This window comes from Podarcis cretensis, assembly GCF_951804945.1.
Source record: "Podarcis cretensis genome assembly, chromosome: 5".
NCBI lineage: Eukaryota > Metazoa > Chordata > Lepidosauria > Squamata > Lacertidae > Podarcis > Podarcis cretensis.
In genome coordinates this window covers 102,925,322-102,945,765 of record NC_137174.1, presented here as the reverse complement: position 1 = coordinate 102,945,765, position 20,444 = coordinate 102,925,322, and the positions used below count along the sequence as shown (strand labels likewise).

General features: G+C 43.5%; 2 protein-coding genes across 2 annotated transcripts in view; both read right to left on the bottom strand.

Moving 5' to 3' along the window:
- Nucleotides 1-20,444, bottom strand: part of LOC307217470 (uncharacterized protein) — a gene marked incomplete at its 5' end in the record, with an annotated part of 121,231 nt that overhangs the window by 74,439 nt on the left and 26,348 nt on the right. The window lies entirely within an intron of this gene.
- LOC307217424 (uncharacterized protein) lies at nt 1,325-13,424 on the bottom strand (the record flags this gene model as incomplete). The annotated part of the gene is made up of 4 exons (XM_079978571.1): nt 1,325-1,562; nt 2,628-2,683; nt 3,636-3,771; nt 13,290-13,424. The coding sequence occupies 4 exons, from the start codon at nt 13,422-13,424 to the stop codon at nt 1,371-1,373; spliced, it is 519 nt and encodes a 172-aa protein (XP_079834697.1). The 3' UTR covers nt 1,325-1,370.

The following is a 20,444-nucleotide window of genomic DNA, read 5'->3' as shown; positions in this document are numbered from 1 at the left end:
TAGCAAAGTTTTATTAACTGACCTCAGTGTTGTCCATATTGTGTTTCCTTTGCACTGAAATGAACAGGGTGGAATAATGTAATTAAAATACTGCCAAAGCAGACAGCGAGATGAAAAACAGGGTGGTTGATTTTTGGAAGCCGAACTGCAGCAGGATGGAAACAGAGGCGCGAGCCACAGACATGGAAATTGAAGAAGAAGAAGAAGAGTTTGGATTTGATATCCCGCTTTATCACTACCCAAAGGAGTCTCAAAGCGGCTAACATTCTCCTTTCCCTTCCTCCCCCACAACAAAACAAAAAATTCCTTCCAGTAGCACCTTAAAGACCAACTAAGTTAGTTCTAGGTATGAGCTTTCGTGTGCATGCACACTTCTTCAGATACACTGAAACAGAAGTCACCAGACCCTTCTATATAGTGAGAAGGTGGGGAGGGGTATTACTCAGAAGGTGGTGGGAATGGGTGATTGGCAGATAGCTGTGATGAGCCTGTTGACGACTCTTAACGACTGCAATAGGTCTTACAGGAAAAAGCAGGAAAGAGACTGGAAAGAGAAGCTGCTGAATTGCAACTTATTAACAAACCTAAAACCATGGAGAGACCTGGTCTGAACAAAGACATTGGATTCTTATCTCATTATACATGACAAAGCCATTTTTAAAACAAAATTAAAAAATTCCTTCCAGTAGCACCTTAAAGACCAAGTTAGTTCTAGGTATGAACTTTCGTGTGCATGCACACTTCTTCATACCTAGAACTAACTTAGTTGGTCTTTAAGGTGCTACTGGAAGGAATTTTTTTATTTTGTTTTGACTATGGCAGACCAACACGGCTACCTATCTATAACTAAAAGCCATTTTTCACCTTCTCACCCCTTGCTTTTTCCTGTAAGACCTATTGCAGCCGTTAAGAGTCGTCAACAGGCTCATCACAGCTATCTGCCAATCACCCAATCCCACCACCCTTCTGAGTAATACCCCTCCCCACCTTCTCACTATATAGAAGGGTCTGGTGACTTCTATTTCAGTGTATCTGAAGAAGTGTGCATGCACACGAAAGCTCATACCTAGAACTAACTTAGTTGGTCTTTAAGGTGCTACTGGAAGGAATTTTTTGTTTTGACTATGGCAGACCAACACGGCTACCTATCTGTAACTCCCCCACAACAAACACTCTGCGAGGTGAGTGGGGCTGAGAGACTTCAAAGAAGTGTAACTGGCCCAAGGTCACCCAGCAGCTGCATGTGGAGGAGCGGAGACGCGAACCCGGTTCCCCAGATTACGAGTCTACCGCTCTTAACCACTACACCACACTGGCTCTTCTTACTTCCCAGAAACAAGCTAATTCTAAGTCCGAAGAGAATGTTTGATTTAGAGGAAACCTGCTCCCCCTGCCTCCGTTTTGAGCCTTACGTCCTCCATTTCCATGCCGCATTCCTCAAGGAAGGACCTCAGGAGCTTTCCTGCAGCCTGAGAGACGGCTCTGTCTTCCACTGTCAGGTTGTCAATCGCCTTCAACACGACTTCGTTGATCTGGCTGGGCGTGAGGTGCTCCCCAAAAGCCTGGCACAAAGAAGAAAGAAGAGGGAGTTTTCTTCTGCTCCACACTCTGACCACGTTTCAGTAGTCCAAGGGTGCCTTCACAAACCAAGTGAAAGACATCTCCACTCTGCCTTGAGAGGGTTGAACTAAGTGACCCCCACGTCCCTTCCAACTCTACAATTTGGTGATTCTATTTATGTGTTTATTTAAGTAACTGAAAGATTTTACAACAAACAAAACTAAAAGTCAGGTGACGCCTTGCTATTTTCGATCCACATCTTAAATTGGTTATGACATTTGAACATTAAGAGGTTCAATCTAAAATCAGACTAGAAAATTAAAAAAAAAAATTCCTCCAGGAACAGAGAGGGTGAATAATAGTGGCTATCCGTTATATAACCAATGCCAAACAGACTGGGTGGGAACCTGCCGGCTGTGTGTTTAGTTCTAAAAATACAACAAAAACACCCACCACAAGGTTGGCATAGTCCATTGGCTTGGCAGTGCCTTGTGAAAGATGCATTGAATGAGTCAACTTTTCCTATTCTTTTTCCGCCCTGAGGAGCCCAAGGTGGCAATGCATGGTTCTCTCTCCTCCCTGTTTTAGTCTCATGAGGTAGGTTAGACTGAGAGACTGTGACTGACTCGTGAGTGGGGATCTGAACCCTAGGTCTCCCAGCACCTAGTAGAATTTCAGTAAGTAGAATTCTGCATGCAGTTTAGGCTACCGGGCACTTGTCTTTGAGCAATTTATTCTAATACAATGCATTTCTGAATGTTATTTACACTAATAGCTCACGCATGGATTTTTTACACACTGTTTGGCATTGCGAAATTCAAGGACATGTGAATTTCAAAGGCGGGTTGTGTTTCAGTTCTCCTGATGTTTCTGAAAGCCTTGATTTGATAGCTTTGGCTTCCAGTGTGAACTGCTCTGAATCTCTCCCTCATCCCTAGAAGGCGTGGGCTGCCTGAGGGCAGGCTGAAGTTGGTGGGGCAGGGCCCCATTGGCCCAAGTGAGCAAATCTTTGCTAACTGGGAGTGGCTGCGGTCTTAGCAATAAAGAGTACAAAAGGCCACCCCTACCTTGGCCACTTTTGCGATGTTGTAGTGGAAGAGGGAGGGCCCAGGGATGAAGAAGTCTTCTCGGACCCATCTAACCATGTTGCCTTTCTTATTTTTATTCCTCCTCTTCTCCAGTTCCTTACCTAAGCAGGGTCGGGTTTTGGAATATGCATGCAAAAGAACCCAGCATTAGTGCTCCCTGCTCAAAACCTCCAGTTTTCCCGCTGGGACCAACAAAAACAATTATTGGTTTCACCTCAAAAATTATAATTCAGAATTGGAAAAAAGGTTCAGAAGGGGGCAACCAAAAGGACTGGGGTGCTTGTGGAGCAAATGCTGGTTGCAGTATTTGGGGGGCGGTTCCGTTTAGAAAAACGGCGAGGAAGCGGAGACACAATGTATGGCTTGGAGAAAGTGGAGAGAGAAAGCTTTCTCTCTTGCCCTCATAACATGAGAACAACTGGACCTCCAATGAAACTGAAGTTTCAGGATGGTCCTTCTTCTTGCAATGCACAGCTAAACTCTGGAACTCCCTGCCACAGGAGGCACTGATGGCCACGGACCAAGATGGCTTTCAAAGAAGATGAGGCAAATTCATGGAAGAGAAGGCTACCCATGGCTATTAGCCAGGATGGCTATGCTCTGCCTCCATGGTCAGAGGCAGCAAAGTACAGGAGTAGAAAGAGCTTGAATTCTGCTTGCTGGATTCCCACAAGCATCTGATCAACCCCTGTGGAAACAGGATGCTGGACTGGGCTGGGCCACTGGTCAGGTCCAGAAGGCTTTTCTGATGAACATCAGCAGTGAATTCCTCCCCCAAGACTGCCCTCTCATCTCTGGCCAACGGGGTGTTGGCGTTAGGCCAGTGCTAGCACAATTCTGGCCCTCCTGAACTCCCTGATCAACCCCAGCAGCAGCCAGCATGGGCAACACTCAGGGATGATGGGAGTTGGAGCAGCCTCTGGAGGGCTACAGATCTCCCACCCTGCGGCTTACAAGAAACAAGCCATTTCCCAGCATCCCCCTCACCCATTTTGGCTATCATGATGTAATGGAGATGGTACAAGGCCTCCGCTGACTGCAGGCCAATCTCCTTCACGTTGTCTGCGAGGTGAAGGGACAAGAGTGCCACCAGCTGTCCAAGAAGGGGGAAATCCTGGGATACCTAAGAAGTGGAGAGAGAGAGATGCACAGTCAGCCCTCGTCCCACAGAGCCCAGCAAGAGAAAACCGTCTGGCATGCTTTCAGAAGAAGAAGAAGAAGAGTTTGGATTTGATTTATTTATTTTTTAATGGATTTTTATTAAGATTTTAAAGGTTAGGAAAAAAAGATAAACAAATATCAATTTAAACAAAAAAAATAAAAAACAGACAATTAAAAAAAACAAATCAAACCTTTACATAACTTTCTTTCCTTTACTTATTTCCTTGACTTCCTCACACCTCCCTTTTTTGTATTCTAGTTCAATTAGATATTTCAGCAAATCCTTTCCATCTTTGTTTTTATCCTAAAAATTTATCTTAATATACTATTGTCAGGGGTTCAGGAGCAGAGGCACAGGGAAGAGAGGAGATGGAGAGCGAAGGGGAAGAATCCGAGGGGAGCGTAGGAGGACAGTGGACCGAGGGATTCCATGAGCCTCTCCAGCAAATCGGAAGATTCACAGAAGGGGGCGCCAGTGGCCAGGGGTAGGGGGTTCCCAAGGGGAACGTCCCAGGAGCAAGGGGGCAGCAGGGACTCCCAGAGCAGTAGTTGGAAATCAGGACCAGCTTCCCCACCAGAGCAGAGTGGGGGGGAAGAGTCCCAAGGATCAGGGCCAGTGCATTCCCCACCAGGGAGAGAAGATAAGGCAGGGCTGACCACACCTCCATAGGAGAGTCAGACAACGGAGGAGAGGTCAGATCCGGCCAGTATCCCGGAAGAGGGAAGCAGTGACAGAAGTAGTGTAACGGTCAGGAGGAAGGTCACTGGGTTGGCGCGAGAGGCAAGTTCAAATATACAGGAGCGCGGGACAGCAGAGAATGAGGATTGGGAACCGGGTCCTAAAGCCCGCCGGAGGGAGGGGGAGGAGCTAAGCGACTCAGCGTCGGAAGAGTCCAGAAAGGGCAATGCCCCAGCGGGCAGGAGGACCCAGAGGAGGAGAGAGCAGCGTAAAAGGTGGGGCCGGGCTAGGATCTTAAACTGGTGTCATCGGGGAGGAGACTCAGATGGTACTTCGCCGGTCTAGGCTTTAAGACGTAGAGCTGCGCGCTGCGGCTTTGAAATGAAAACTAAACCTCAATAAATACTTTTGTACATAACGACAGCCTGGCGTTGGTCCTCTGTGAGCTGGGACCTAGAGGCAGCTCTGACAACTATAATTTACATTCTCTTCTTTCACCAATTAACAATCCATTTTTACTTAGACCTTTATATCATTTCTGCTAAAACCACATAACTTCATTCCAACATCCTTCTAACATTCCTTAATTTTACAATGTTTCTGTAGATAAACTTTAAATTTCTTCCAATCTTCTTCCACCAACTCTTCTCCTTGGTCTCGGATTCTGCCAGTCATTTCTGCGAGTTCCATATAGTCCATCACCTTCATCTGCCATTCTTCCCGGGTGGGTAGACCTTGTGTCTTCCAATATTTTGCAATGAGTATTCTTGCTGCTGTTGTGGCATACATAAAGAAAGTTCTATCCTTCTTTGACACCAATTGGCCGACCATGCCCAGGAGAAAGGCCTCTGGTTTCTTCTGAAAGGTATACTTCAATACCTTTTTCATTTCATTATAGATCATCTCCCAGAAAGTCTTAATCCTTGGGCATGTCCACCAAAGGTGAAAAAATGTACCCTCAGTCTCTTTACATTTCCAACATTTATTATCGGGCAAATGATAAATTTTTGCAAGCTTGACTGGTTTCATGTACCACCTGTAAATCATTTTCATTAAGTTTTCTCTTAGGGCATTACATGCCGTGAATTTCATGCCTGTGGTCCATAACTGTTCCCAGTCAGCCATCATTATGTTGTGTCCAACATCTTGTGCCCATTTAATCATAGCAGATTTCACCGTTTCATCCTAAGTGTGCCATTTCAGCAACAAGTTATACATTCTTGACAAATTCTTAGTTTTGGATCTAACAGTTCTGTTTCCAATTTTGATTTTTCCACCAGAAAGCCAATTTTCTTATCCAAATTGTAAGCCTCCATGTCAGAGCTGCCTCTAGGTCCCAGCTCACAGAGGACCAACGCTAGGCTGTAGTAATGTACAAAAGTCTTTATTGAAGTTCAGTTTCCATTTCAAAGCCACAGCGTGCAGCCCTACGTCTTAAACCCTAGATCGGCGAAGTCCCGTCTGAGTCTCCTCCCCTATGACACCAGTTTAAGATCCTAGCCCTGCTCCACCTTTTACGCTGCTCTCTCCTCCTCTGGGTCCTCCTGCCCGCTGGGGCATTGCCCTTTCTGGACTCTTCTGACGCTGAGTCGCTTAGCTCCTCCCCCTCCCTCCGGCGGGCTTTAGGACTCGGTTCCCAATCCTCATTCTCTGCTGTCCCGCGCTCCTGTACATTTGAACTTGCCTCTCGCGCCAACCCAGTGACCTTTCTCCTAACCGTTACAGTACTTCGGTCACTGCTTCCCTCTTCCGGGACACTGGCCGGATCTGACCTCTCCTCCGTTGTCCGACTTTCTGATGGAGGCATGGTCAGCCCTGCCTTATCTTCTCTCCCTGGTGGGGAATGCACTGGCCCCGATCCTTGGGACTCTTCCCCCCCACTCTGCTCTGGTGGGGAAGCTGGTCCTGATTTCCAGCTACTGCTCTGGGAGTCCCTGCTGCCCCCTTGCTCCTGGGGCGTTCCCCTTGGGAACCCCCTACCCCTGGCCACTGGCGCCCCCTTCTGTGAATCTTCCGATTCGCTGGAGAGGCTCATGGAATCCCTCGGTCCACTGTCCTCTTCTCCTACGCTCCCCTCGGATTCCTCCCCTTCGCTCTCCATCTCCTCTCTTCCCTGTGCCTCTGCTCCTGAGCCCCTGACACTCCATTATTTGGTAATAATGAAGCCAATCTCGTACTTTGTTTTTTAGTTTTTCAAAACTCTGCAGTTTTAATCTGTCCCCTTCTTGTTCCAAAATTTCCCAATATTTCGGCCAATTGGCCTCCATATTGAGCTTTTTCTGAGCCTTTGCTTCCATTGGTGACAACCACCTTGGAGTTTTGTTTTCAAGCAAATCCTTATATCTTATCCAGACATTAAACAGTGCTTTCCTGACAATATGGTTTTTAAACGCTTTATGTGCTTTGACCTTGTCATACCACAGATATGCATGCCACCCAAATACATTATAAAACCTTCTAGGTCCAAAATGTCTATGTTTTCAAGAAGCAGCCATTCTCTCAGCCAACAAAATGCGGCTGATTCATAATAAAGCTTAAGGTCTGGCAGGGCAAATCCACCTCTTTCTTTAGCATCAGTTAGTATCTTAAATTTCTTGCCCTGCCAGACAAATCTAGAGATATCTTTCTGCCACTTCTTGAAACAATCCATTTTGTCCAAAATTTGCAGTGTTTGAAACAAAAACACCATCCTTGGCAATACATTCATTTTTATCGCAGCAATTCGGCCGAGCAATGATAACTTCAAATTTGTCCATATTTCTAGATCCTTTTTCACTTCCGTCCAACATTTTTCATAATTATCTTTAAATAAATTCACATTCTTAGCAGTCATGTTAACCCCTAAGTATTTCACTTTCTTAACCAATGTTAATCCTGTCTCCTTCTGAAACTTCTCTCTCTCAATCACTGTTAGATTTTTCTCTAAAACCTTAGTTTTCAACTTATTCAACTTAAATCCTGCAACCTGACCAAATTCTTGAATCAATTCCAATACTCTTTTGGTACTAGATTCTGGCTCCTGTAGTGTCAATACCAAATCATCAGCAAATGCTTTCAATTTGTACTGTTTAGCTCCGACTTGTATACCTTTAACCAATTGGTCCTTTCTAATCATACTAAGCAGAACCTCCAGGACCGATGTAAAAAACAATGGAGAGATTGGGCAACCTTGTTGTGTTCCTTTCTCAATCTTAAACTCCTCTGTGACTACATTGTTTACAATTAATTTAGCTTTAATTTAGCTATCCCCTTCATGGATCACTGCCTTGCCGTGGCGAAGGGGCTTGAAGAACTCAGAGAAGCTATGAACTATGCCGAGCAGGGCACCCAAGATGAACAGGTCATAGTGGAGAGTTTTGACCAAACGTGATCCACCTGGAGGAGGAACCGGCAAGCCACTCCAGTATCCCTGCCAAGAAAACTCCATGGACAAAGACAACAGGCATATAAAAGTTATGACGCTGGAAGATGAGCCCCTCAGGTCAGAAGGCGTCCAACATGCTACTGGGGAAGAGCGGAGGGCAAGTACAAGTAGATCCAGAGCTGATGAAGCGGCTGGGCCAAAGCCGAAAGGACGCTCAGTTGCGGATATGCCTGGAAGCGAAAGGAAAGTCCAATGCTGTAAAGAAAAATATTGCATAGGAACCTGGAATGTAAGAACCATGAACATGGGTAAGTTGGAGGTGGTCAAAAATGAGATGGCAAGAATAAATATTGACATCCTGGGCATCAGTGAACTAAAATGGACGGGAATGGGTGAATTCAGTTCGGATGACCATCATATCTACTACTGTGGGCAAGAAACCCGTAAAAGAAATGGAGTGGCCCTCATAGTCAACAAAAGAGTGGCAAAAGCTGCACTGGGATGCAATCTCAAAAATGATAGAATGATCTCGATACGAATCCAAGGCAGACCTTTTAACATCACAGTAATCCAAGTTTATGCACCAACTACTGGTGCTGAAGAAACTGAAATTGACCAATTCTATGAAGACTTACAACACCTTATAGAAGTGACACCAAAGAAGGATGTTCTTCTCATTATAGGGGATTGGAATGCTAAAGTAGGGAGTCAAGAGATAAAAGGAACAACTGGCAAGTTTGGCCTTGGAGATCAAAACGAAGCAGGGCAAAGGCTAATAGAGTTCTGTCAAGAGAACAAGCTGGTCATCACAAACACGCTTTTCCAACAACACAAGAGACGACTCTACACATGGACATCACCAGATGGGCAGCATCGAAATCAGATTGATTATATTCTCTGCAGCCAAAGATGGAGAAGCTCTATACAGTCAGCAAAAACAAGACCTGGAGCTGACTGTGGCTCAGATCATCAGCTTCTTATAGCAAAATTCAAGCTTAAACTGAAGAAAGTAGGAAAAACCACTGGGCCGGTAAGATACAATCTAAGTCAAATCCCTTATGAATACACAGTGGAAGTGAGGAACAGGTTTAAGGATTTAGATTTGGTGGACAGAGTGCCTGAAGAACTATGGATGGAGGCTCGTAACATTATACAGGAGGCAGCAACGAAAACCATCCCAATGAAAAGGAAATGCAAGAAAGCAAAGTGGCTGTCCAATGAGGCCTTACAAATAGCGGGGGAGAGAAGGCAAGCAAAATGCAAGGGAGATCGTGAAACATACAGGAAATTGAATGCAGATTTCCAAAGAATAGCAAGGAGAGACAAGAAGACCTTCTTAAACAAGCAATGCAAAGAAATAGAGGAAAGCAATAGAATGGGAAGAACCAGAGATCTGTTCAAGAAAGTTGGAGATATGAAAGGAACATTTCGTACAAAGATTTCCATAATAAAGGACAAAAGTGGAAAGGACCTAACAGAAGCAGAAGACATCAAGAAGAGGTGGCAAGAATACACAGAGGAATTATACCAGAAAGAAACGGATGTCTCATATACCCCAGGTAGTGTGGTTGCTGACCTTGAGCCAGACATCCTGGAGAGTGAAGTCAAATGGGCCTTAGAAAGCACTGCAAATAACAAGGCCAGTGGAAGTGATGGTATTCCAGCTGAACTATTTAAAATTTTAAAAGATGATGCTGTTAAGGTGCTACACTCAATATGCCAGCAAGTTTGGAAAACTCAGCAGTGGCCAGAAGATTGGAGAAGATCAGTCTACATCCCAATCCCAAAGAAGGGCAGTGCCAAAGAATGCTCCAACTATCGCACAATTGCACTAATTTCTCACGCTAGCAAGGTTATGCTTAAAATTCTACGAGGAAGGCTCAAGCAGTATGTGGACCGAGAACTCCCAGAAGTGCAAGCTGGATTTAGAAGAGGCAGAGGAATCAGAGACCAAATTGCAAACATGCGCTGGATTATGGAGAAAGCTAGAGAGTTCCAGAAAGACATTTACTTCTGCTTCATTGACTATGCAAAAGCCTTTGACTGTGTCGACCATGGCAAACTATGGCAAGTTCTTAAAGAAATGGGAGTGCCTGATCACCTCATCTGTCTCCTGAGAAATCTCTATGTGGGACAAGAAGCTACAGTTAGAACTGGATATGGAACAACTGACTGGTTCAAAATTGGGAAAGGAGTATGACAAGGCTGCATTTTGTCTCCCTGCTTATTTAACTTATATGCAGAATTCATCATGCGAAAGGCTGGGCTGGATGAATCCCTAGCCGGAATTAAGATTGCCGGAAGAAATATCAACAACCTCAGATATGCAGATGACACAACCTTGATGGCAGAAAGTGAGGAGGAATTAAAGAACCTTTTATTGAGGGTGAAAGAGGAGAGTGCAAAATATGGTCTGAAGCTCAACATCAAAAAAACGAAGATCATGGCTACTGGTCCCATCACCTCCTGGCAAATAGAAGGGGAAGAAATGGAGGCAGTGAGAGATTTTACTTTCTTGGGCTCCATGATCACTGCAGATGGTGACAGCAGCCACGAAATTAAAAGACGCCTGCTTCTTGGGAGAAGGGCAATGACAGGCCTAGACAGCATCTTGAGAAGTAGAGACATCACCTTGCCAACAAAGGTCCGTATAGTTAAAGCTATGGTTTTCCCAGTAGTGATGTATGGAAGTGAGAGCTGGACCATAAAGAAGGCTGATCGCCGAAGAATTGATGCTTTTGAATTATGGTGCTGGAGGAGACTCTTGAGAGTCCCATGGACTGCAAGAAGATCAAACCTCTCCATTCTGAAGGAAATCAGCCCTGAGTGCTCAATGGAAGGACAGATTGTGAAGCTGAGGCTCCAGTACTTTGGCCACCTCATGAGAAGAGAAGACTCCCTGGAGAAGACCCTGATGTTGGGAAAGATGGAGGGCACAAGGAGAAGGGGGCGACAGAGGACGAGATGGTTGGATAGTGTTTTCGAGGTTACCAGCATGAGTCTGACCAAGCTGCGGGGGGCAGTGGAGGACAGGAGTGCCTGGCGTTCTCTGGTCCATGGGGTCACGAAGAGTCGGACACGACTAAACGACTAAACAACAACAACATACCATTTTCAAAACCTTGACCTACCCCCATTCCCTGTAAATTTTTCTTCATGAAACTCCAAGAAATATTGTCAAAGGCTTTCTCCGCGTCCACAAATATCAAAACTGCTTTGGTGTTAATATTCACTTGTAATTTTTCTAAAATGTTAATTATATTCCTCGTATTGTCAGACAAGTGTCTCCCCGGGAGAAAGCCCGCTTGATCTTTATGGATTTCTTCTACTAGTACCTTTTTTAGTCTTTTAGCCATAATATCAGCAAAAATTTTGTAATCCACATTGAGCAAAGATATGGGGCGGTAGTTCTTAAGCTGTGTCTTCTCAGACTCTGTTTTCGGTATAAGTGTAATATAAGCTTCCTTCCATGACTCTGGTGCCTTTTTCCCTTCCAGTATTTCATTGCAAACTTCCTTTAAAGGCTGTACTAGCCATTCTTTCAAGGATCTATAATATCTTGAAGTGAAACCATCCAGCCCTGGGGATTTGCCCAATTGCATGTTCTGAATGGCTCCTTCTACCTCCTGGTCTGTTATTTTATAATTCAACATTAGCTTATTTTTTTGAGAGATTTTTTGTAATCCATTTATTTTCAAAAATCGATCAATGTCCATTTCTTTCTGAGTCTCCTGTGTATATAGATGTTTAAAATACCTCTGAAAGCACTTCCTGATCTCCACTGGATTCTGTATATTCTTTCCCTCCACTTCCAAATTAGTAATAGTATTAAGTTTTTGTCTTTTTTCATTTGCCAAGCCAGCAGTTTCCCACATTTATTTGCCGATTCAAATGTCTTCTGTCTCATCTGTTTGATCTTCCATTCTATTTCCTGATTCATCAATTTCATTTTGCATAAAGTACTACTCCTCTTTTCTTAACTTTGTCTGATGAAATAAATTCATGTCCCAATCTTTTATTGCTCAATATCTTCCTGTGTAACCTTATCACATGTGTTTCTTGTAGACAAATCAAATCCAATTGTTCTTTTTTTAATAAATGAAAGACTCTTGCCTTTTTTCCGGGGAGTTGAGTCCATTCACATTCCAGCTTAATACTTGCAGTGCCATGATGTAGTTACTCTGCTTCTCCTCCAACAGCACTTAGTACTTTATCTATTTCTGTCAGTGGTGTTGATTTCCCTCTTTTTGGTGAACTTCTGTCCAAAACTCCTGGCTCTTTTCCAAGTTCTTTCTGCAGATCTTCTCCATGGTTTCCCAAAAACTTATCTTTTTCCTCCACTGATCTTATCTTTATCTTTCTTCCTTTAAAGCTAAAGAATAGGCCTTGGGGAAATTCCCACCTGAAGATGATTTTGTTCCTTCTCAACAGGGCAACCAAATCTCCAAAGTTGGACCTAAGATCCAAAAGATGTTGTCAGGGACCAGACATTGGAGCGTGAGGTGGAGGCTGGGCTCCAAAGCGATGCAGGAGAGGGGACCAGCAGGGGGGAAGGAATTCAACGTAACACCAGTAGAGAAGGGAGGGAGATGGAGGATTCAGAGAGAGGTCTCCAGGACCCTTCATCTGAGACCAGTGGAGAGAGCACGGGCACGCCTCTGCCCACTCCTTCCTTGCACAGAAGAGTCCCACGCAGGGAGAGTAGGCGGAGACTTGACGTCAAACAGCTCTTATGCTGGAAGAGGTTCAAGAAACGCCCAGTGACGGATTCTGCAAGCGACTGAACGACCACGGAGTGAGGGCTTTCAGCCAAAAGCATGGTTAGCCAGGCAATCTAGCCAAAAGTGACGGCAACTTACGCACAAGTAACCTCTTATAACCATTACAGATGTTTCGGTATATCTTTAAAGATTTCCACTCTTGACTGCAGAATTGTCAAAGAATTCTGAAAGTGCAGACCCAAAATTTTATCTCTCTCTTCTTTAGATTGGAGAGTAATCAGACAGTCCCTTATTTTATTCTTGTTTCCTCCTCTTCCAAGTCTGAAGGCCCTCACAATTTTGAATTCTTCTTGTTTCAAATCCAACTTCCAGAACTCTGCAAATTCCTGTGTCAGAAATTCTATCAAACTGCCCTTCTCTAATTCAGGTACAGCTCTAATCGTTAAATTCGTCTGTTTTTCCTTAAGTTCAATCATAGAAAGTGTCAATTTATGGTCCTCAATTTGCCTCTGTAGATCTGGGACTTTCTCTGTTTCCAATTGTGTTATCTTAAATTCCACAGCAGCAGCTTTTTCCTTAGCTTCATCTGCAGTCTGTCGGATCAAAGTAGATTCCTGCAACAATTTCTGAATAGATTCTGTATTAGTGTTCACCTTTTGTCCCAAGCTATTTAAGCTTTCTGTATTTAAGTCAATTTTAGTGGTTGCTGCGTCTACCTTCACTTTTGCCTCATCCACTGTCATCTTTGTCTCTTCAACCGTCTTATTTGTCTCTTCGACCCTCTTATTAAATTGCTCCAAAGATTCATTAATCTTGGCCAGTGCAATCGCTAAAACATCTTCTGATGACATTCCACTAGGCTTAGATTGTGTTGGTACAGTTGCAGATGGGGTAGGGAGACCAACAGCTGATGGTCTTCACTGCCAAATCTTCCCAGACCTTGTTGTTTTGTCTGGGAATGACGAGTCTACTTTTTCTTTCCCATGTGCCATAACACTTAAACAATAGAAGAGCCAAGGTCAATCCCAGCTACACAGTTTCTCTTTGCAAGTGGAAAATTCCCCTAGTATCAATTTCAGAAACTTCCTCTAGGTGGAAACAGTTGCAATAGTCCAAAATGACACCTTTTAAACTCAAATAAAAAAAATAAACATTTCCAATTTTTTGTTACTTTCCCTCCTTTTTAAGAGCAGAAGAGGACAACTAACCACAATGTATCTCTCTTGCTGAGCTAGCTGTCAGCAAGTCGTCTATTCACAGTTAATACGCAGTTCAAAGCACAACAGTCTTTGTCTATTGGCAGCCCGTTCCCAAGTTTTGAGCAGTGGATTTTAACTTCTTTCCCTCTCTCTTGCAGGTATATATAGTCCAAAACTCCCCCCTCCTTCCCCTGCTTCCTGGGGGGGTTGATACTTTTTGTGTTAGGAAATTAATCCTTTCCAGTCGGATTTCCAAAACTTTAGCTTGTAGTCTCTTTGCTTTGATCTATTTACAAAAGCGGAAGGCGGACTTCCTGTTTAAACCTCCCCGCATTGGTGCCAAATTAAGTCTTTTTCGTCCTTTTATACTTCCAATTTTTCCTATTCACGGGTAGTTGCTTTTGAGGTCGAATTGTCACAGGAAGAAGTCAGCGCTCTCCGGTAACGGCTGTGCGGCTTCGCTCCAAGGAAAAAGCAGTTGATTCACAGCACCGCGCCGCTCACCCCGCTTCGCTCCGGAACCGTAATCGGTATTCCCCGCGAATTGGGGGGCCCCAAAAGGTGCCCGCCGAATCCCACACTCACAGGCTTCTCCCGCCTGTGATTTTTGAAGGGTCTCCACTTCGCCGTAGCGGTACAGACCCGATTTCCTCGAGGCAGATCCCTCCTAGTCAGAAGGATTCCACCATTACCGATGGCGCTAACCCGAAAGTCCCCAAGAGTTTGGATTTGATATCCCGCCTTTCTCTCCCTTTAAGGAGTCTCAAAGCGGCTAACATTCTCCTTTCCCTTCCTCCCCCACAACAAACACTCTGTGAGGTGAGTGGGGCTGAGAGACTTCAAAGAAGTGTGACTGGCCCAAGGTCACCCAGCAGCTGCATGTGGAGGAGCGGAGACGCGAACCCGGTTCCCCAGATTAGGAGACTACCACTCTTAACCACTACACCACACTGGCTCTCAGTCGGCAAAGGTGGCAGAGGGGCACAGGGCAAGAGAGCTGTGCTTAGGTGGCCCTCCCTAGGCTTGCCCCAGGGCTTTTTCCCCAGCCAGAACTCACTGGAACTCAGTTCTGGCTGTTGAATGGTTGAATGTTGAATGGTTGAATGTTGAATGGCTGTGTCAGCATTTGGGTGTAGTATATAAGGAGCAGCACCTAGCTCTACCATTACCCTGGGGGATTGGTTGGTGGTTGGGTCTGGTTTGTTGTTGATGTATTTAGTGTTTTTGTTTTTGTTATTAAAACCTTGTTTAAGTTATTTTTGAGTCCCTTTTTAATGCATGGTCTCCCCAGCAAGCTCTCTGCAGTGCTACTATACTGCAAATAGCTAACAACTTTGGTTATGGGCCCAGCTGCTGAGTGGATGACTGCATATTTTTGGACTCTGAGAAAGCTTTGAAAACTCCTTCTCCTGCTAGTGTAGTTTCTGTGGGTCTGGAAGAGTTCCAGAATGGTTGACCGGGTTCCAGAAGCTGAGAAGGCTCTGGTGTTCCCACAGCTAACAGATGAGAACTATAGTTTATGGTCTTTTCGGGTGGAGGCGCTTTTGACCTCTAGAGAAGTATGGACCTATGTAACTGATGACCCTCCTGACCCTGTAACTAATGCTTGGTCAAAAGGAGATGCAAAAGCCAGGGCAATAATTAATTTGGCAGTCAGCGACCAGCAAGTAGTCTATATAAGAAATAAGAAAACTGCCAAAGAAATGTGGGACAGTCTTGCAGCAGTGCATATTAGAAAAGAGTCAGTGTCTGCATTGACGTTTTTCAAGCAGCTGTACCAGACCAAGTTGCAGCCTGGTAGTGATTTGGCAGCACACTTGAGACGTCTGGAGGCAATACACTGCGAATTAATTCGAAGGGACATGGAGATACCTTATATTCAGTATGTTTTATCATTCTTTCTTCCCTTAATGAGGACTTTGATGGTGTAGCTAGCCAAATATCTGCCGTTCCACCAGCACAATTAACCGTGGAAGGGGTAACGGCATGATTAGCGGACTTCCGGGTTAGCGCCATCGGCAATGGCAGCATTCCTCTGACTGAGAGGAACCCGCTCCGTGGAATTCGGGTCGTACCACCACGGTGAAGGCGGAGACCCTTTAGAAATCCCAGGCGGATGAAGCCTGGGAACGTGGGATTCGGTTGACACCAGGAGCGCCCCCCTACCCACAGGGAAACCCCTTTTCGGGGGTTCCGAAGTGACGTGGGGTGAGCGGCGCGGTGTTTTGAATCGACTGCTATTTTTACGGAGTGAAGCCGCGTAGCCGTTGCCAGAGAGCGCTGACTTTTTCTTGTGGACAAATGGATTTTAAACAACAACCCGTGAGTAGAACGGAAATTGGAATTCTAAAGTATTTAAAGTTTTTTTTTTAAAAAAAAAATGGTACCGATCAGGGAAGGTCCAAACAGGAAGTCCGCCTCCCCTTTCTGTAAATAAACTGAAGCAAAGAACCAGTTAACTAAGGTCATGGAGAGTTTTGTGTAAAGGACCTAAATTCCATTGATTGAAACTATCATCAATATCTTTTTTGGAAGCAGGGGAACCTGCAGGAGAAGGTTAAAATCCGTGAAATTGAAGTGCCACATCCCCAGACCCGGGAGTGGTCTGTGTGAGCCCGTTGACAGTGATTTGACAGCTGTCAAGTTAGCTGTTAGGATACAAAAGAAGGACTTTGTTTCTACTGCCTGTTTTTGTTACAACTTTATGTTTAAAAGGAAGAAAGGAACTGTTATAATTCAATGTATGGGACCTTTGGGTCTGTGCTGGAAGGAGTGAAAAAGAATTTGAATCCCTCTAGAGGGAGCTTTGGGTTATTGTCGTAAGGATGCAGCTAAAGATAAAAGCCTTGAGAAACTAGTTTTTGACCTTGGGCTATTTAAGTATGGCTGGTAGGAAGGAAATCGAGTGTGAACTGAACAGGACATTTTATCTCTTGGGAAAGCTGCAAGACCAGATAAATGTTATGGCTACTAACGTGGTAATCTTGGAAACAAAAGTAGGTTTTGGCAAAGAAGTGGACAAGAACCAAGCACAGGAACCTCTTTCAACTGAACAAATTGAAAAATTTGAAAAGGAGAATCTTGTTGTGAGCAAAGTGAGGAAAGGGGGAGCCGTAACCCTACAGAGGCAAATAGTGGATTACTACTTGAGGCCCTACATGATGACAGCTAGGAGAAGTAAATATTTGGAGATGGAAGCCTGGTTTGGCCTGGAAGATGAAAGATCACCCTATGTGGAGATCAAATGACCTTTGGAATATAAATCCGAGCCAGGTGGAGATTGGAAGATTGGAGCTTTGGGGGCCTTTGGATTTGAAAAGAGTGTGAAACAAGATTTGGAATACTTTATAGGCCCTACTTTTAACTATGGAAGTTTGGCAGGAAGTAATATGATGACTGTTGGATTGGGGCTTCCCCAAGATCTGATTTTCAACATTAAAGACTATCAAAAAGACTGGCACAGGGGACAGGAGAGAGACTTAAGAGCCTCGGATTTAAGATCTCCGGGCTGATGGTTTTCCGAGATTAATGGAACTATTGAAGGGCCGAAACTGGGGAGGGGATTTGGTGAAAGAAAATTGGGAATCTAAAGTATATATAATATAAATTTGTTTTTTTTTAATGAGAGATGGGAAAATCGCGGAATTGAATTTTTTCTTTGACCTTAGGGGAAATGTCTTAAGAATAAGTACAGATATATAAGTTTTAATGGGAAATAAGATTAAACAAAGTTAAAGTGGATGATAACTTGGTGAAGGAAAGAATGGAAAATTACAGTATATTAAGATAAGATATGAGGATAAAATTAAGATCAAGGATGTGTTGAAATATTTATATGAATTAAAATATAAAGAGGGGAAGTATAGTATGTTAAGATAAACTATTAGGATAAAAACAAGGTTGGAAGGATTTGCTAGAATATCTAACAGAATTAGAATACAAAAATGGGAGGCATGAGGAAGTCAAGGAAATAAGTGATTGCAACTAAGCGAGTTAAAGGTTTGATTTGCTTTTTTACTTTTTTTCTTTTTACCTTTGTTTTTTATCTTTCTTTTTTCTGTATTTTGATATATGTATTGTGTTTTTTTTCTTATTTTCTTTTTTGACTGTATTTTTTCTTATTTTTTTGTAACCTTTAAAATCTTAATAAAAATTTATTAAAAAAAAAATAACGGCATGATTAATGGGCGAGTTGGATAGAAGGGAGGCTTGTGCCATAAGCACTCCTATTTCCAGAAACAATGAGGAACGCCATATGCAAACTTGTGTTGATACGACTGCATTTAAAGCTGCAAAGCGTTGTTGGTTCTGCAATAAGCAGGGACATTTTGCAAAGGACTGCAGATCCAAAAGAAAGCAAAGTACTCCCAAGTCTGTTTCTGTTCGTCAGTCACAGTCATCAGCCCAGCAGCCGACATTGTACCGTAAAGACAGAAATGAGCCGCGAGCTTTTCATGCTCGGACTACAGATCGTAAAAGAATTAAAGGTGCCAAGTGGAAGTCTTTTATTGTGGACTCAGGAGCATCTCAGCACATTTGCAACAATCGAAGCTTGTTTATTTCTTTCGAAGAGGATATTGGTAATGTACATTTAGCCAATTCACAAGTCTTGCAGTCGCTTGGCAGGGGTACTATTAAACTTGACTCTTTAAACATTACGATAGCGAACTGCATTTACTGCCCGTCAGTGGACAATTTATTGTCAGTAAGAAGTTTTGCTCATCAAGGCATAACTGTGCGTTTCTTAAAGTCAATGTGTGAGTTTTTCAATGGGAACAAATGTCTATTGTATGCCCGGGACTCTGATTATATAGACTGTATTTTCACACCTACTCCCAATCGCCTATAAATTGCAGAGCAGCACAGTCAAGCCAGGGGTTGAGGAGTGTAAGGCCACATTCCGGGTGTGTCCATGAAGCACACAGAATTCTGGGACACCTGAATTTTGCTGATGTAATTAAGACAAAGAATATTGTTAATGGTCTAAACTTAAAACCATGTAAATTCTTTATGCAATGTCTATCCTGTTGCAAGAATAAGATTAAGGTTGCACGCAAGGGTAGGTGCTCAGATAGGAAAATAACTGAGCCATTTGAGCATGTACATTGTGATTTAGTTGGGCCACTCCCACCATCATTAGGAGGTTCTAAGTACTGGCTTACCCTGATAGACCAGTATAGTAGATATTGTTGGACTTATGCAATAGCTGAGAAGTCCCAAGCATTTGAGAAGTACAGAGCTTTTTGCAACTGGGTAAAAATGCATTTTAACAAACCAATTAAGTATCTGTTTTCTGACCGGGGCGGGGAATTTTTTTCTGAGGCACAGGGGCCTACTCACGAGTTATCTTGCCCCCGAAGTCCCTGGCAAAATGGGCTTGTTGAAGTTGTGCAGCATGACCTGCAGGCAGGGGTTAAAACTTATCTGTACGATACTAATCTGCCCAAAGTCTTTTGGGCTGAAGCGCTCAATGCCTTTTGTTACGTTAGAAATCGCAGTTATCATTCTGGTTTAGATGTCACCCCCTATGAGAAGCTGTTTAAAAAACGCCCTAATCTGAAATACCTACGCATTTGGGATTCAGATGTAATTATGCATTATCCCGCTAAGCAGAAATTGGGTGAGTGTAGTGTTCTGAGAAAATTAATGGGCTACCAGAAGGGGGCGTACAGAATTTACATACCAGCAACTGGCAAATTTCATATTACCAGAAGCATGATACAAACTGTAAATTGGAATGGCGTTGCTGTTTTCCAAGATACTAACGGTATAAATGATACTGAGGAAGAAGAGGAAGAAGCAGCAGCAGGAAATGGTCTTCTGAATTAATGGAACAAGACAAAAAGCCTGTTAAATCTGATAATTTGTTTGATGATTTAAAGTCACAGGCACCCGAGGGGAGGTTAGATTCTCTTGAGTTTTCTGACCGTGATCTTAGCCTACAGGCACCTCTTCAGTCTGACAATGATGATTTACAACCTGAAACTAGTAGTTTACTTAGTCCCATGAAGTCTGAGGAGTCTGACTCTCCTTCCGGACTGAGACGTTCAGACAGAAAGAGACAGAAGCCACAATGTTTTGCAGATGAACTTTTAAATACTGTGTATGCCAATAAAGCGGTTTTTGAGCCAAAAAGCTACAATGATGTTCAGAATTTACCTAAGCACCAAGTAAATTGGTATAAAGCTATCAACTCTGAGATAGCTTCTTTAAAAGAGCATAACACCTGGTCTCTTGTACCACAAACCCCAGATATGAGACTTATTGATTCAAAATGGGTTTAAGAAAATGCAAATGGGAAGGAAACGCCTATGGTATGTGGTTTCACCTTTACAGGTGAAGATAAGCCATTTCCTAACAAAACTTTGTATCATTCTGCTATAGGCAAGCTAAATTTCATTCAAAGAATCTCAAGACCAGATATAACTTATGCTTTTCACTTTCTGGCAAAATTTGTGGAAAAGCCCACTACGCAATGTTTCTCTGCTCTTAAGAGAGTGGTAATGTACCTTAAACATACCAAACATTATAGGTTGCAGTTTACATCATGTATTGACAAAGGTTTTGAAATTTTCTGCGATGCATCTCATGCAGTGGAACAAAATAATTGCAGGGGTGTGTCTGGTATGGTGTTTTGTTATAAAGGTTGTCCATTTGAATGGAAGTCCCAGA